General features: G+C 40.3%; 1 protein-coding gene across 3 annotated transcripts in view; it reads left to right on the top strand.

Annotated features, from left to right (window-relative positions):
* Positions 1-18,082, top strand: part of OCA2 (OCA2 melanosomal transmembrane protein) — a 284,022-nt gene that overhangs the window by 21,228 nt on the left and 244,712 nt on the right. For all 3 annotated transcript variants that reach the window (XR_011570128.1, XR_011570130.1, XM_070801365.1), the window contains exon 2: positions 11,775-12,044. Coding sequence is in view for 1 of the 3 variants with exons in the window: in XM_070801365.1 (XP_070657466.1) it covers positions 11,797-12,044 (248 nt within the window). In the remaining 2 variants the exon portion in view is untranslated. The remainder of the gene's footprint in view (positions 1-11,774; positions 12,045-18,082) is intronic.

The following is an 18,082-nucleotide window of genomic DNA, read 5'->3' as shown; positions in this document are numbered from 1 at the left end:
ATTTTTTGATAGATTTTTTAAATTTCTTGTTTGATTTCTTTAGTGATCTCTTGGTTATTTAATAGCATGTTGTTTAGCTCCCATTTTTTTTTTTAAAATTTTTTCCTTTAATTGATTTCTAATCTCATAGCATTGTTGTTGGAAAAGGTGGTTGATATGATTTCAGTTTTCTTAAATTTGCCATTGCTTGATTTGTGGCCCAAGCTGTGATCTATCCTGGAGAATGTTCCATGTGCTCTTGGGAAGAAAATGTATTTTACTGCTTTCTGATAGAATGTCCTATAAATATCAACTGGTCTATCTGGTCTAGTATATCATTCAAACCTGTGTTTCCTTATTTATTTTCTGTCTGGATGATCTATCCATTGGTATAAATGGGGTGTTACAGTCCCTCAGTATTATCATGTTACTGTCAATTTCCTCTTTTATAGCTATTATCATTTGCCTTATGTATTAAGGTGCTCTTATGTTGAGTGCATAAATATTTGTGATTGTTATATCCTCTTCTTGGATTGATCCCTTGATCATTACTCTCTTTTAATGGTTTTTATTTTAAAGTCTCATTTATCTGATATGAGTATTACTACCCCAGCTTTCTTTTGATTTCCACAGAATATTTTTCTATCCCCTCACTTTCAGTTTGTATGTGTCTCTGGGTTTCAAGTGAGTTTCTTGTAGAAAACATATATGGGCCTTGTTTTTGTATACATTAAGCCAGTCTGTGTCTTTTGGTTGGAACATTTAATCCATTTACATTTAAGGTAATTTTGTGTATTTTTCATTTTATTTATTGTGTTGTTTATCAGTGTTTGCTCTTTAGTTTTTCTAAGTCCTTGTTAAAATTTCTTGTATTTTCTGCCTCTGTGCCTCCATTCTATTTCTGATATTTTGGATCATCTATAGTATCATTCAGAGAAGGCAATGGCACCACACTCCAGTACTCTTGCCTGGAAAATCCCATGGATGGAGGAGCCTCGTAGGCTATAGTCCATGGGGTCGCTAAGAGTCGGGCACGACTGAGCGACTTCACTTTCACTTTTCACTCTCATGCATTGGAGAAGGAAATGGCAACCCACTCCAGTGTTCTTGCCTGGAGAATCCCAGGGACAGAGGAGCCTAGTGGGCTGCCATCTATGGGGTCGCACAGAGTCGGACACAACTGAAGCAACTTAGCAGCAGCAGCAGCAGCATACTATCATTATTCTGAATATTTTTTCAGATAGGTTGCCTATCTTCTCCTCACTTATGTTATTTTGTAGGTGTTTATCTTGCTCCTTTTTATGTAACATATTTTTTGCTGTCTCATTTTTCTTGATGGGTGAGGCTGTGCTTCTGTCTTACAGGTTGTTTTGTCTGAAGTGTCCAACATAGGAATTTGCAAGCAGGTGGGTGGAGTCAGGTCTCGGTGCCTACACGAGGATCTCCAGGAGACCTCACACTGATAAATATTCACTGGCACATGAAATTCTCTGTTAGTCCAACAGCTTGTACTTGGTGATCCCTCCATAGAACTGCAGGCCTGACCCCTGGCATGGTTACCAAGAGAACTAGTCCTAGAAGTTTAATTTTGAGTGGGAATTGGTTTTCATCCAAATTTACTGGAGAATGGCCTCCTGTTCTCTACTCCTTGTGTAGGCATCTCTGTATGGCCAGAAAAGGAACTTTAGAATGGAATATGTATCAAGAACACCTATGTGCTGCTCTAAACTCTTATCTATTTCCATTTTATGTGATATTTTCCCCTTCTAAGTTAGTGCTCTATTTCCTGTGCCAGTATATTTAACAAGAGACCAGGAGCAAAAACGTGTGAGTTCGACTTAAGTAGCTTTGAAACTCTGGTGCTGCTTTTTTTTTCCAAGCCCCTCCAATATTAGGAGGTGAGGTGATATCCGTAAACTCTAGACTCTTACTACAGAGCAATTTGGCTTCGTAATGGCAGGAAACTGCGATTCCCTGTCTCTCTCGCCCCCTCTTCCCCTCTAACTACTTCTGCTTCTGTGACTCCTTTGTTCTTATTTCATTGAGCCTTTCCCAGGCACTGGAACTTAATCAGTAGGTCACTTCTAATTTATGGACCTTGTTTTTCCTCTTTCTATTCCCCTCCTTCCCTACCACATATTTTCTGTTTATTAGTGTTTTTTTCCTGAGAATCTAGGTCACACTCTATCATGTGCTTCCTCACTGGTTTTCAGGTATCTTGCTCTATTGATAGTAATGATAGCAGCTCCCTTCTCTGGCTTTGCCCTGTGTACTGTCCTTCTGCCAAGACCATTTGTGTTAGGCCAGAGAAAGGATAAGTGGGGTGCCTGCCTTCTTCTCAAAACAGTTTCAGTTTTACAAGTTGTCTGACAGCTTTATATACAGTATGTTTTAGGAGAACAAATATGCTTCTCTTTTTTATTTAGGATTTTAACAAAATAGGGTTTGATTCTGATGAGCAAGTTTGTGTGTATGTGTGAGCATTTATGTGTATGTATACCTGTACAAATCTACATTATATATACAATTTTTGTATTACCATTAAAAAAAAAAAAGATGTTTCTTAATAAAATGTCAAACTCTTGCCATTAAAAAAAATTTCCTGGTACCTCCTCTTGTCAGTGTCCTTGCCACTGTGGTGAGCTGCAGTCTACCCACACCTTCTCAGTAGTAGAAACTACTCTAAGTAGTTTCTGAGCCCACTATGTGAGACCAACCTCTTGTGTGTTCCTCTCACCAGTGTCTGTTCCTGGAGCTGGTCCAGATTACACGTGTCCATGGAGACCAACAGGGCATAAGCCTTCATAAACATACCCACAGAGGCTGGTGCAGGTGGAGGAAGCCTTGGAGGGGGGTGGCCCTTGGCCCAGCTGGACCGTTGGCCAGAGGAGCCCCTTCTGGAGTGGCACTTGGGCTGCCAGGACCCACGAGGCCAGAGAAGGCTTTACAGGACCCACATGGCTGGAAGAAGCCTTGTCAGCCTTTATTTCTTCAAGTACTTTTTCAGCTACATAGTATTTCTCATTTCTTTCTGGAATTTTGATTACATGAAGATTATACCTTTTGTTATAGACCCACAGGTCTGAGGATCTGTTAATTTTTTTCTCTGTTGTCTGTATTAAATAATTTCTATTGTTCTAATTCCCAGTTCAGTGGTTCTTTTCTCTTTCCTCCACTTTGCTCTTGAACCCATCTACTGAATTTTTAAATTTTGCTTTTGTTCCAATTGTGTCTGTTATTGCCTTTTGAAACATTTTCATCTTGCATTTTGGTTGTCTTAAAAATCATTGTCAGATAATTTCAACATCCCTATCATCTTGGTTCAGTTCAGTTCAGTTGCTTAGTCATGTCCGACTCTTTAGGACCCCATGGACTGCAGCACACCAGGTGTCCCTGTTCATCATCTTGGTATTATCATCTATTTTCTTTCAAGTTGATATTTTCTTGGTTGTCACTGTGACAGGTGATTTTGACAGAAACTTGCTCATTTTGAGTATTATGAAGCTCCAGTTCCTATTTAAACCTTCTGTTTAGCTGGTTTCCTCTGATAACATTTCAGCAGAAGGTACTGCCTCATTCCTGCCAGGTAAGATTAGAAATCCAAGTTCCCCAGTTAGCCTACGTTGATATCAAGGTAGGGAAGGATTCCCTGCTATTTCTGGATGGTGGTGTGGGAGCTCCCTACTGAGCCCCTACTGATACCTTCTTAGCTGGGAGGGATTAGGCCACCTCATTATTGCTCCGCATGTGGCCTCCAGGGACATAGTTGTGAGGTGGCCTCATTATTGCAGTGGTGAAAGTTCTGACTCTCCACTTGGCCTCCTCTGACACCTCAAAACAAGGGCAAAGAGTTTCCCTTATTGCAAAGTGGGACTGAAGTTCAGGTTCCCCATTTGTGGTCTCCACCTACATGAGGGGGCATGCATGTGGAAGAGGTTGGACTTCCTAGTACCCAGGACAGATGAATGTGCCATCTCCCTGTGTGCTTTCTTAGACACCTCTCCAGTGGGGATGGGAGACTGGTCCGCTTATTACAGCCTGGTGAGGGTGGGAGTTTAGGTTTACCACTTGGCCTTTGCTCTCTCATTGAATGTGGGTTTGCAGTGTTTGGCTGCAGTAGTTATTGTCTAAAAGCATTCTAACCTACTAGGCTGCTGCATTCATATTTCTTTGGCTAGAGAGGACAGGCTTTTCTTAGGGCTTTTTTTGATCTACATCTGTTGGTGTTTCTAGGTTGCTGACTTCTTCAGCACCTTGCCTGGGATATATGAGACATGATAAAAATCCAAGGACACAGTCTCACTGCTGTGTCATTTCTTGGGTCCCTAACTAACTTGTTTGCCTTCTTCTGCCCACCTTTCAGAGTTTTCTTACTGAAATAAGAAAACTTCTTAGCAAGTTGTTTTATATAAAATGTCAGATTTTTCTTTATACTTCATAGGAAGAAGAGGGGAAAATAGTTCCACTCTGTGTTCTTGGAAGCACAAATCCTCAGATGTAATTTTTTAGTGTAGACACTATGTTTACATCCTGGCCTGAATGATTCAGGAGACAAGGAATAGAAATAGAAATGTAACAAAGCAATTGAAGCAGGTGAGAGTGGGAGGTCTCTAGTGTACCTGGTAGGGCGGCAGGCAGGCATGTCCTTGGAAGGCTGGGTACTTTATTTTAATTGCTTCATTTTGTCAGTGTGGAACTTTTTTCTCTTGGAGACATTCCTTGCCCTTGCTGTGTTCTTCTCTGAATCTCAGTGTCTGGCTCTGGCTCAGGCTCTGTGGTCAGCAACTTTCTGCTGAGTTTGGCCTATAGGAGAGTCTACTGGGGGATTGGGGAAGGGAGGAAGGGAGAGGCCAATACTTTGCTTTGTGCCACCCTGCTTTAGGAGGCATCTCTTCTGGGGCTCCAGCTCCTACCAGAAAGCACCCCTCCATGGTCCCTGCATTCATCTTCTCCCTCTGTCTCTCAGCCATGGTGGTGGAGGTCTCCTGCTGGTGCTAATCTCTGGCCTCTGGTTAGCTTTTCAGCATGTCCACTTCCTATGTAACCAACTTCTGTGTTTATGTACACAGAACAGCTTTCCTTACTGGATCCTGGCTGACTCCCTCAGTGAGGAAAGGATGAGGCAAAATCAGTGGCTGAGACTAGAGAGACAGGAAGGTATATATGGGTTTAAAGAAGGAGATAGAGGAGAACAGCAGTGAAAATTGCCTTGGGAGATGCACTAGGATTGCTGGGAATTGCTGAGCCCATTGAGAATCCTGCATGTGGAGGTCAGATGAGACCAACAGCAGGACCCAGGGTTCTCTATGGCCACATTCAGCCATTTAACTGGTGGCTCAGGGTGGATGAGCCAAGTTTGAGGTCTTGCCATGGGTGGCAGATGGACTCTGGGATGACCTCCATGATCCCCACTGCCTGGTGTTCACACTCTTGTGTGATGACCCCTTGCCCTTGAGTGAGTGTGGGACCTGTAACTGGATTCCAAGCAGTGGAATATGGCAGAGGTGATGGATGGGCTGTTACTCCATGGCTGTAGGAGGCCTGTGGGAAGTAAGTGTGGCCTCCAGTCGATAGCCAGCAAGAAGCTAGGTCCTCAGTCTTACAGCTACCAGGAAGTGAATTCTGCCAACACTGAGTGATCTTGGAAGCTGATTCCCAACTGAATGACTCTTGAGTTCCAAAGCAGAAGATTGAACTAAGCCTTGCCCCTGACTCACTGAGATGCTGAGATTATAAATGTGTGTTGCTTTAAGCTACTATTATTGTGGTAATTTATTAGGCAGTAATAGAAAACTCATATAACAGGTGAGCTTGACAGAATACAAGAGAAAGCAAGTAAAAGGAGGGTGTTGGCTGGACCACAAAATCTCAGTTGGGAAAGGGGAGTGAGAACGTGGTGATGTTGGCTGATGTGGGAGCAGGTAAGCTTCCTGCTGGTGCGGCACTCAAGTAGCTGAGAGTCCAGGAAGTGGGTGGTTACTCCAAAAAATAGCAGCAAGTGTAGTCATGGAGGGGAAGTGGTGGAAGAGAGAATGAGAGACAGTGATCACAGCTAGGTCTCAGATCTTCAAAAAATGAAGGGACATGCCAGGAAGACAGTAGCCATGAGATAAGGGTGGATGCTGTATTGCAATGGCACCTGGAGTACTTTAGGGAGGAAAGAAGAAGGCAGTGGAGAGCTAAGAGGATAATTCTCTGAAGGGGAGAGAGTGAGACCCAGTGCGTGATGAAATGTGGGCCCCTTGTTCAAAAAAGGGGAAAAAATGCCATTAATAGTATTAAAATATAAAGATTTTTCTTTTCTTCCATAGTCTGTCAATTTGTCATGGTGTTTTAAATTGCTATTTGGTATTATGAGTCTAAAGAAAAATTAAAATTGTAAATTATTAGCATAAATTTTATTGTTCATCTTGTACAGCATCGGTTTAAAATACAAATGTGAGAGTATTTAACTTGTAGATGGAATCACTGAAGTTGCATAATTTGTGTTTCCTGACTTAAATGTGCATATGGAGTTTGTTTTTACCAGACAAGGAAACATTGTGTCAAACTAACTCCTCTAATATTTTTATTTTGCCTTTTGATACAAGTACATTCTATCAACACTCTGCCTTCTGCTTACTGATAAGTAAGTCATCTTTTCAATGTAAGTGTTGGGTGAAAGCAGGGAAATCATAGCAATAAGAAAATACTAAAACTTCCATGGTCATTTGGGTTTCTTCAAAAGTTGTTGCCTTTCTGTACTTGTAAATTTTTGTTCCACCAGAATGTATGGACCCTTGGGTTGTCATCACTCCACTTACTCAGTTTTAGACAAAATACACTTACTTTATACTTGCTTGGAACTGCCACACATCCTGGGTCCTCCAGAATTTGTGATCATAGGGCATTGCAAGCCTCTGTGAATTGAGTGACAAGGAGTGGTGGACCCATGAATTGCTCTCATTCCACCTACAGGTGTGTACATTGCTTCCCAGTGCTTCAAATCCGACTCAACAGTAGCTCACAGTGATTTTGGCTTCAAAGTGTCAATTAAAAATATGCATAATTTGAAAGCTGCACGTTAAGTTTTATTTAGAGCAGAAGGAGAACTACAGCCTGGGAGACAGCAACTCAGAGAGCTCTGAGACACTGCTCCTAAGAGGCAGTCAGGGAAGGTCAATATATAAGATTTTGGTGAAGGGAGAGTTCACTTCCTCGAGGGGAGCATGTGTGCCAGTGTTTTCTGGCCCTCTGTCAGACTAGGGAGGTGGGCACTCTGCTCCTTTCCCTCAGGGAACCCTGCAGGCCCCCAGGAGTGTTCCTGGTCATTGCTCACAGTGAACTTACTCTGCATAGAAAACTGCCTGGGTACCAGGCCTTGTGTCGAGAACTTTAGGAGTCTTTGTCTTGAGCCCCTTTATGGCCCAGTGAGGTCGATGCCATTAAGCTCCATTTATTAGAGAAGGAAATGGTGACCCACTCTAGTATTCTTGCCTGGAGAATCCCATGGACAGAGGAGCCTGGCAGGCTACTCACGGGGTTGCAAGAGTTGGACATGACTTAGTAACTAAACCACCACCACCACCAAGTGCTTACTTTACAAAAGGTTTCTGCTAGTCCCGAGTATAAGATGAGTGTGCAGTAAAGAGAGCAAGCGAGCTGGGCAGTCAGGCAAGGAAAGGGAAGTTTATTAGACGGAAAAGAGCAGGTGACTGGCCCTTAAAGAGAACCAGTGTTCTCCCTTTTGACAGAGTCCTTAATACCCCACCAATGAAAAATTCTCTGAAGGGATGGTCATGTAGCCGGAGGTCTGGAATCTGGTGGTCTTGCAGCTTTGAGAAGATAGGAGCCAGTGAGATAACAGCATGCCTTTTGGGCAATTTGGTCAGTCTCACAGATCACTGTGATTTATTCTTTGCGAGGTCTACACAACAAGCCATCTTATCAATGAGACCCCATGTGGGCCCTATCAACGAGGAGCTGATGTTCCCCATGAAGGGATTTGGTGATTTTCTAGCTATGAAGAGATACAAGGATTGGGATCATGAAATCAGTTCCTGGAAATACCTAATTGTCTAAATACCTGTTCCACCAGATCCCCTGGAACACAGAGTGCCTCACTCCACCCTGAACTCTCTCAGGGGGTGTTGAAGGTCAACAGCTATAGCAGCACAGGGTTCGATCTCTGCAGAGGCAGATGACAAATGCCTTGTTCAGTTGCTGGCAAATGTTCTCAGCAAGTGCCAATTTGTAGTTGACAGGCAAGTGCCAATTTGTAGTTGACAAGAGCAACCTTTGATAGCAAACCATTCTGCTGCCAACCACAGGTAATTGTGGGGTTGTGGGACGCTGCCAACTATTATATAAACAAGTAGATTGATAAAAGGTTAAAACATAATCCCCAAAGTAAGACACCATAACCTTGCAAGTATAGTGATTTTTCTCATTTTTATAGTAGGTATTATTGATTCCAGATGTGTGTAGGACTAAGCAGCAGCTTGCAGCAAGCAGCAGCAAGTGGTAGCTGGAAGCAGGGTCTTAGTTTCCTAGTCTGGGAGTCCTTACCACTGGACCACAGGAGCCAGCAGTTAGGGCTAAGATCCCTAGTCTTGCCTGCCCCGTCAAGAACTAATTCAGGTGAGGAGGCAGAAGATAAAGAGTAAAGTAAAAAGTTTATTGAAGAGAAAAGTACATGAGGAAATGTGCATGGGCAAACTCAAGAGAGTCACACCTTTGGGAAATTTGAATCCTTTATAAACAGGCAGTTCTCTGGGTCTTTGTCTTTGCTCAGGCCAATCACCTTGCTTTGTTCCCCTTGGTTAATTTGTTGAAGGACTCTCCCCTGGGGTGCGCATGCACACCCTAGCCAAGATGGGTCTTGAAGTGAAGGCTTCTGGGAGGAGCAAGACTCATTATGGCCTGGAATTAATCCTCTGACTTTTGACTCCAAGGAGCCTTTTACATGTGTGAGTGAAGTTGCTCAGTCGTGTCCGACTCTTTGGGACCCCATGGACTGTAGCCCCCCAGGCTCCTCCATCCATGGGATTCTCCAGGCAAGAATACTGGAGTGGGTTGCCATTTCCTTCTCCAGGGTAGTGTCTGTGTAGTGTCTCCCTTATCAGACAGGGTTGTTTCCTTTCTTTGTCCTTGCCGTGATTATTCCCTTGAGGTAAGAGACAAAGATTGGCTATTTACCTTGTTTCTTCTGCTGGCTGTAACTTCTGCAACTGGAGACTATCTATCTCTTATCTCAAGAAATGCAAAGAGGAGGCTGGCTAATTGTAAATACCTCAACTGAAGCCCACCTATCTCTTATCTCAAGAATGCAAGCAGAAGGCTGGCTATAAATTTCTAACCTGGAGACCTTCTATCTCCTACTTCATTATTGTTTTCTTACTGCAAGAGTATTAATTTGCTAGATGCAAAATTGTTAAAGTCACATCCTAGATAAAGACAACAAAGCCCTAATCATCTGTATCTCTATCACACAGAAGTAGCCATACTTTGGAGGCTATGACCTTCTGGTCTTCTGTTCTATGTATATTCTAGGTTTTACCAAGCTTGGACTTGGCAAAACTTGCCTCATGATGGGCCAATAAATACAAGCAAGATGTTAAGACAAGGAAGACACTTTATTCAGGGAGCCAGCTGACTGGGAAGATGGCAGGCTCGTGCCTCAAAATAACCAACTTGTTGGGTTCTTTTGTAGAGTCAGAGAGAAAGAAGCAATGAGGAAATAAAGTTGAAAGGCAGAATAAAGAGGGAAAGGCAGTGAGGGAGTAAAATGAAAGGGTATTCAATCTTGCAAAACATCTCTAGGGGAGAGGAAGGGGTGTGTTAATCTCCTATTCACAGGTGGGCAGGGACAGATGTCTCTCATGAGCCGAACAAAGGCACTTTAGTTTACAGTCAGGCAGGGTTCTTTGAGGCAAGCCATTATGTGCGGGGAGCAAGCTCCGCCTCTGGCAAAGGTCATGAGGAAGGAGGCTTGGCATACGCAAAGGCGGGATCAAGCCTCAGGAGTCTCCCTGGAAATTCTCGAGCAATCTACCCCCAAAACCAGAGTCTGCCTACTTTCTGCTTTGTGCTTTCACCTACACCTCTGACTTTATGGGGGGCTGTCCCCCACTACCTCTCTGAAAAAAGTTAGCTTACAGCTCCAGTTAATAATTCCTGGTTGTGACAGTGTTTAACCTACAAACTCCTTTGGAAATCCTCTAGCCTGCCTGAATAGGTTTTTCCGGCCACATGTGATTGTTCAGAGCCTCCCAACTGTGAGAGGCAGGAGATGTTCTAAACTGTGTAAACACAGATTCTTTTGAGTAGTTAAAAGATTGATTAGAAATTGTATTGGTGAAGGGATTTTGACTTGTTGGGCCAATGTTTGCTGCTAAGTTTCCATATCCCTTACCTGCTGTGTCCCTGGCAGTGTATTGATTAATATAATTGGTGTAAGTAGTAGCTTTAATGTTTGTAACCTGGGACCCTTGAGTTAATTCTTTTTCTTGTTATAGCCCACCACACCTTTGCGCTGTAGGAATGCAACTTTATCTAATGCTTTTGGAGAGTGGCTCCTGACCAATCACCTTTAGAGAAAAATAAGTTTTCTGAAGAAAAGGTCTTAAAATGTTAACAGGCCTCTGGGCCAGAAGATGATGCAAATCACCTAAGCTTTTGCATATGATAAGTTTGCAGGAAGAAAGCCTGGTTTGCTGCAAGACTCTACCCCTTCCCCCATTATCCTCTATGCATAACTTAAGGTATAAAAACTACTTTGGAAAATAAAGTGCGGGCCTTGTTCACCGAAACTTGGTCTCACCATGTCGTTCTTTCTCTTACCTTCTGGCTGAATTATTCAGCCTCTTTTCTCCACTGAATTTCCTCACTGAGCTATCCTTATTTCAGCCTCTTTTCTCCACTGAATTTTCCTACTGAGCTATCCTCATTCTATTACTCTTTATATCCTTAATTAACATTTAATTAAGCAATTGTTTCCTGATCTTCGCCTATGCCGTCTCTCCTTTGAATACCCTGAATCAGCCGGGGCTGGTCCTCGGCAATTATGTATGATTATAATAACAAAAGCAATGAAAAGCAAGTCAAAGGAAATTTCCAATGTGGAGTAAGAATTGGCCTCCTCTCTGCAACTTATTTATTCCAAGAGATATATCCCATTATACCAGTGGTGTTTACCACATTTTAAACATTTCCCATGATCAACATCTTTAGAGGATGTTTATTTTTGAATAGTGTTTTATACTGTGAAAGTATCACTGATGCTGCTGCTGCTAAGTCGCTTCAGTCATGTCCAACTCTGTGCGACTCCATAGACGGCAGCCCTCCAGGCTCCTCTGTCCATGGGATTCTCCAGGCAAGAACACTGGAGTGGGTTGCCATTTCCTCCTCCAATGCATGAAAGTGAAAAGTGAAAGTGAAGTTGCTCAGTCGTGTCTGACTCTTAGCGACCCCATGGACTGCAGCCTACCAGGCTCCTCTGTCCATGGAATTTGCCAGGCAAGAGTACTGGAGTGGGTTGCCATTGCCTTCTCTGAAAGTATCACAATTTACCCTAATTAATACTCTGTTGTTGAATAGTTAGGTCACTGCTAGTGTGAAATATGCTAAAATATTCATCCTTGGAGATGAGCATACATTGGAATATAATATTAGATATTAGAATGCTGAAACATGATAAAGTCCTTGTTATAAGAGGTCTTTTTACTATACCATTCAGTAGTATAAATTCCTCAAGGTGCAAATGATATTCCCAGTTTGCTTTTTATCAACAGCAGTTTCTTTCTGTTTGACCCCAGTGAGAAGAGTTGCAACAGAAACATGCACCTAGAGAACAAAGATGGCAGGCTGGCCTCTGGCAGGCTGGAGATGGAGCTACATCAGACATCTGCTCCCACGAGTGCTGGCCTGGGAGGCTCAGGGCTGGTGGAACTCAACACCAGCAACCGCAGGCCACAGCAAGGAGTTGGCAGGGCAGATTCCCTGAGCCCCTACCACAATGGGGCTGCTGGGCAGAGCTGCTGGGCTACTGTGGACCAGGATTTTGGCTCATTCCTCAAGGAGCGGAGGTGAGTTTAAAACAGTTTTATCTTATAAATGTGGAATTCACAAATACTGGATTTCCATGAGCATAGTTCCCTTACATTTTTTTGTGGGAAAAATTTCCAGATGTTCTGCAAGACTCATTCCAGCACTAGATCACTTTCCTGGCGTGTTTTGAATGAATGCTGTTTCTAAAATGTGGCTAATGTAAATCCAAAAGGTAATAAAGATAGAAATCAGATCGGTCTCATCAACTGTGTACAAACTGGTTAGTAAGTATTTTCTTAAGAGCTATTAACACTAGGATATAGATATACAGGAAAGAAGAGTATGTTAGTTATCTAGTATCAGATAACCTATTAGTCACTCAGTCATGTCTGACTCTTTGCAACCCCATGAACTATAGCCCGCCAGGCTCCTCTGCCCATGGAATTCTCCAGGCAAGAATACTGGAGTGGGTTGCCATTCCCTTCTCCTGGGGATGTTCTCCACCCAAGGATTGAACCTGGGTCTACATATTCCAAAATTCAGCATCTTAAAATGACACATTTGTTTCCTTACAGTTTTGTGAGTCAGAAATCTGAGCATTGCTTAGCTGGATCCTCCACCTAAGGGTCTTTCACAGGCTGAGAATAAGTTGTCAGCAGAGGCTGACCGTCGTTCAAGTGGGTAGGGTCTGCTTCCAAACTCATCATTGTTGGCAGGACTTAGTTCTTCCTGGGCAGATGGTCTAAGGTCCTCAGTCCCTTGCCAGGTGGCCTGCTCCATCAAGGCTAGCATGAGAGACAGTCCTTTGTAACCTAATCATAGAAGTAACTCCCCATCATTCTTGCTGTGTTCTGTTAGGATGAGTCACTAGGTTGCGCCCACAATGTAGGGGATGGGATCACACACGGACGTGAACACATGGAGTATGTCACAAAAGTGGATGAATCTGCCTGCCCACATAGAAGACACAAGAGACATGAGTTTGATCCCTGGGTCAGGAAGATCCTGTGGGATAGGAAATGGCAACCCACTCCAGTACTCTCTTCTGGAAAAGTCCATGGACAGAGGAGCCTGGTGGGCTACAGTCCATTGGACTGCAGACAGTTGGACACAATGGAGCACACACCCACACACACACACACACACATTTTTAGTTTAGTTTAATAAAGCAAATTCCATACTGTTTTCCATAATGGCTCTATCATTTTACATTCCCACCAACAGTGTATGCGGGTTCCCTTTTCTCTACATCCTTACCAACAATTGATATTTGCAGACTTTTGATGACAGCCGTTCTGACAAGCCTGAGATGATATCTCATTTTGTGGTTTTGATTTGCATTTCCCTGATGATGAGTGATGTTGAGCATCTTTTCACGTGTCTGTTGGGCATCTGTATGTCTTCTTTGGAAAATTATCTATTCAGGTACTCTGCTCATTTTTTAATCAGATTGTTTGGTTTTTTGATGTTGAGCTGGTGAATTCTTTTTATATTTTGGATATTAACTCCTTTTTGGATGTATCATTTGCAAATATCTTCTCCCATTAAGTAGGTGGCCTTTTTGTTTTGTTGATAGATTCTTTCACTGTGCAAAAGCTTTGATGTGTACATTTATTTTTTCCTTTTGTTTCCCTTGTCTGAGAAGACATATCCCCCAAAATATTGCCAAGACAGATGTCAGTGAGCATACTGCTTATGTTTTCTTCTAGAATTTTATGATTTCAGGCCCTGGATTTTAGTCTTTAATTCATTATTTTTTTTTTTTTTTTTGTACTAGGAATGAGGAAGTAGTCGTTTGATTTTTTTTTTTTTTTTTTTGCTTGTAGAGGTACAGTTTTCCCACTATTATTTATTGAAGAGGTTATCTTTTCCCCATTGTATACTCTTGCTTCTTTTATAATAGATTAATTGCCCATTTGAGCTTTTCATTTCTTCTGTTTGATTGAGCTATGTATCTTTTGTGTGTGTGTGTGTGTGCTAGTACCATGCTGTTTTGATTTTTGTAGGTTTGTAGTATAGTTTGAAGCCAAGAAGTGTGATACACCAGTTTTGCTCTTTTTAGAGTTTGTTTTGGCTATTGAGGGGTTTTTATGTTTCCATCCAAATTTTAGAATTATTTGTTCAAATTCTATGGGAAATACTATTGGTATTTTGATAGGTCTTACATTGAATCTGTAGATTGCCTTGGGTAATATTAACATTAATACTTGGGTCATTTTAGCAATATTATTTTTTCCAATCCATGAGCACAATATATCTTTCCATTTGTTTGTGTCATCTTGAATATCTTTCATTAATAAGTGTGGGTCTTTTACCTTCTTGGCTAGAGTCATTCCTAGATGTTTTAGTCTTTTTGATTCAATTGTAAATGGTATTGTTTTCTTGTTTTCTCTTTCTGATAGTTTGTTGTTGGTCATTGTTCTGTCGCTAAGTTGTGTCTGACTCTTTGTGACCCCATGGACTACAGCACACCAGGCTTCCCTGTCCTTCACTATTTCCCTGAGTTTGCTCAAACTCTTATCCATTGAGTTGTTGATCAATGGCCATCCAACCATATCATCTTATTCTACCCTCTTCTCCTTTTGCCTTCAGTCTTTCCCAGCATAAGGATCTTTTCCAATGAGTAGGCTCTTCACATTAGGTAGCCAAAGTATTGGAGCTTCAGCTTCAGCATCAGTCCTTCCAATGAATATTCAGGGTTGATTTCCTTTAGGATTGACTGGTTTGATCTCCTTGTTGTCCAAGGGACTCTCAAGAGTTTCTCTAGCACCACAGTTCAGAAGAATAAATTCTTCAGCACTCTGCCTTCTTTATAGTTTGTTGTTAGTATATAGAAATGAACAGATTCCTGTATATTAATTTTATATCTTGCCACTTTATCAAATTCATTGATGAGTTCCAGTAGTTTTTTGATGGCATATGTAGGATTTTCTATTTATGGTATCATGTCTTCTGCAGTGACAGTTTTCTTTCTACATTTTCCATTTGCATTAAAAATTTTTTTCTTGTCTGGTTGCTGTAGCTATGAATTTCAACACTGTGTTGAATAAAAGAGGTTCAAGGGGGCATCCTTGTCTTGTTCCTGAAGTTAGAAGTAATGCTCTCAGCTTTTACCATTGAGAAAGATATTAGCTGTGGGCTTTTCATATATGGCCTTTTCTATGTTTATGTATGTTTCCTCCATACTCACTTTGTTCAGAGTTTTTATCATGAATAGATGTTGAATTTTGTCAAAAGCTTTTTCCTGCATCTATTGATGTGGTCATATAATTTTTATTCTTCAGTTTGTTAATGTGATGTATAATTGATGTATGATTGATTTTTCCATCCTTGCATTCCTGGGATACTCACTTGATTATCATGCATGATCTTATTAATGTATTTTTGAATTTGGTTTGTTAATATTTTTTTGAGGATTTTGTATCTCTGTTCACTAGTGATATTGGCTTTTAATTTTCTTATTTTAATTTTAAAAGCTATCATTGCCTAGTTTTGGTATCAGAGTGATGTTGGCCTTGTAGAAAGAGTCCAGACGTTTTCTTCCTCTGCAGTTTTAAAGAATAATTTGAGAGGATAGATGTTAATTCTTCCTTAAATCTTTGGTAGAATTGGCCTGTGAAGCCATCTGGTCATGGGATTTTGTTTTTTGGGAATTTTTTAAAATTACTAATTCAGTTTCATTACTGATAATTTATCTGTTCATATTTCTTATTCATTCAGTCTTTGGAGATTGTACACTTATAGGAATTTGTCCATTTCTTCTAGGTTGTTTCATTGTTTGTAGTAATCTCTTATGATCTTCTGTATTTCTGTCACTTCTTTTCTCATTTCTGATTTTATTGACTTTGGCCCTCTCTTTGTTTTCTTGATAAGTTTGGCTAAAGGTTTGTCAATTTTGTAATCTTTTCAAAGAACCAGTTCTTAATTTCATTGATCTTTTTATTGGCTTATTTTGTTTTTTATTTCATTTATTTCTGCATTGATCTTTATTATTTCCTTCCTTTTACTAACATTGGGTTTTGTACATATTTTTCTAGTTCCATTAAGCATAAGCTTATATTGTTTATTTGGGACTTTTCTGCTATACTGAAGTAGGCATCTCTCTTTATAAACTTCACTCTTATAATGGCTTTTGCTGCATCTCATGGATATTGGATCATTGTGTTTCTGTTTTCATTTGTCTCCAGGTATTTTTTTATTTGCTCTTTGATTTTTCCAGTGATCCATTGGTTATTTAGTAACATATTGGTTAGTTTCTATGTGTTTGTATTTCTTGCAGGTTTTTTGTTCTTTTTCTCCTTGTAGTTGATTTCTAGTCTCATAGTGCTGTGGTTGGCAAAGATGATTTCAGTCTTCTTACATTTACTGAAATTGTTTTGTGACCTAGCATGTGAACTATCCTGGAGAAAGTCCCATGTGCACTTGAAAAGAATGTATATTCTGGTGCTTTGGGATGGAATGTCCTATGGATATCTATTAAATCCATTTGGTTTAATATGTTGTTTAAGGCCAGCATTTCCTTATTGATAATCTGTCTGGATGGTCTGTTCATTGATCTAAGTGGGGTGTTAATGTTCTCTAGTATTATTGTGTTACTGTCAGTATCTCCCTTTATATCTGTTAATATTTGATGTATGTATTTAGGCAACCTTACGTTGAATGCATATATTTACAATTGCTACATTTTCTTCTTGGGTTAATTCCTTGATCATTATGTAATATCATTCTTTGTCTTTTATGACAGCTCTTTGTTTTGAAGTCTATTTTGTTTAAGTTTTCCTACCTTGGTTTTCTTTTTGTTTCCATTTGCATAGGATACTTTTTTTCCTGTTCCCTTTCAGTCTTTGTGTGTCTTTAGAAATGAGTCTCTGGTAGGCAGAATATATATGGGTCTTGTTTTAATATACATTCAGGCTCTTTACATTCTTAGATTGGAACATTTAATCCATTTATTTTTTAAGTAGTTATTGATAGGTATGTACTTATTACACTTTTATGATGTTAATTGTTTTGGGGTCATTTTTGTGGTTCTTTTTGTTCTTTTCTTTTTTAAAACTCTTTACTTTTGATCTGATGACTATATATGGTGTTTTTGTTTTTTTATCTTTTATGTATCTATTGTAGATTTTTGGTTATTTATGGAGTTTTATATGGAGCAATCTATCTATATATACATGGTTACTTTAGTTTATTAATCTCTTAAGTTTGAATGTTTTTAACAACACTGCATTTTTACTCTCCTCTCAACTTTTACATTTTGACATCATATTTTGTATCCTTTAGCTTTGTGTATCCTTTAACTAATTGTGGACATTGATGATTTTATTACTTTTGTCTTTTAAACTATTACTATCTTTATAAGTAGTTGATCTATTACATTAAGTGTATATTTGCCTTAGCCAATGAGATTTATCCTTCAGTAATTTTCATATTTCTAGTTGTGGCCTTTCCTTTTTGTTTAGAGAAGTCCCTTAAATAATTCTTGTAAGGCTGGTTTGATGGTGCCGAACTCCTCTAGATTTTGCTTGTCTGTAAATTTTTTGATCTCTCCATCAAATCTGAATGAAAGCCTTGCCAGGTAGAGTATTCTTGGTTGTGGTTTTTCACTTTCATCACTTTGAATATATCAAGTCATTCTCTTTTGGACCGCATAGCTTCTGCTAAAAAATCAGCTGATGGTCTTGTGTGAGTTTCCTCATACATTACTAGTTGTTTTTCCTTTGCTATTTTTAATATTCTCGACTCATCTTTAATTTTTGTCATTTTAATTACAATGTGTCTTGGTTGGATCTCTTTGGGTTGATCCTATTTGGAACTTTCTGGGCTTCTTGGACTTGAATGTCTGTTTCCTTTTCCAGGTTAGAAATGTTTTCAATTACTATGTCTTCAAATAAGTTCTCTGCCACTTTCTCTCTCCTTCTTGGAATCCTATACTGTGAACGTTAGTATGTTGATGCTGTCCCAGAAGTCTCTCCATTTTTTAAAATTCTTTTTTCTTTTTTATATTCAGCTTGCATGATTCTCACTACTCTTTCAGTTCACTTATCTGCTCCTCTGTATCACCTAATATACTGCA

Source organism: Bos indicus, chromosome 2, assembly GCF_029378745.1.
Source record: "Bos indicus isolate NIAB-ARS_2022 breed Sahiwal x Tharparkar chromosome 2, NIAB-ARS_B.indTharparkar_mat_pri_1.0, whole genome shotgun sequence".
NCBI lineage: Eukaryota > Metazoa > Chordata > Mammalia > Artiodactyla > Bovidae > Bos > Bos indicus.
Note: the sequence above shows the minus strand (reverse complement) of the source record. Positions and strands in the feature narration are given on the sequence as shown.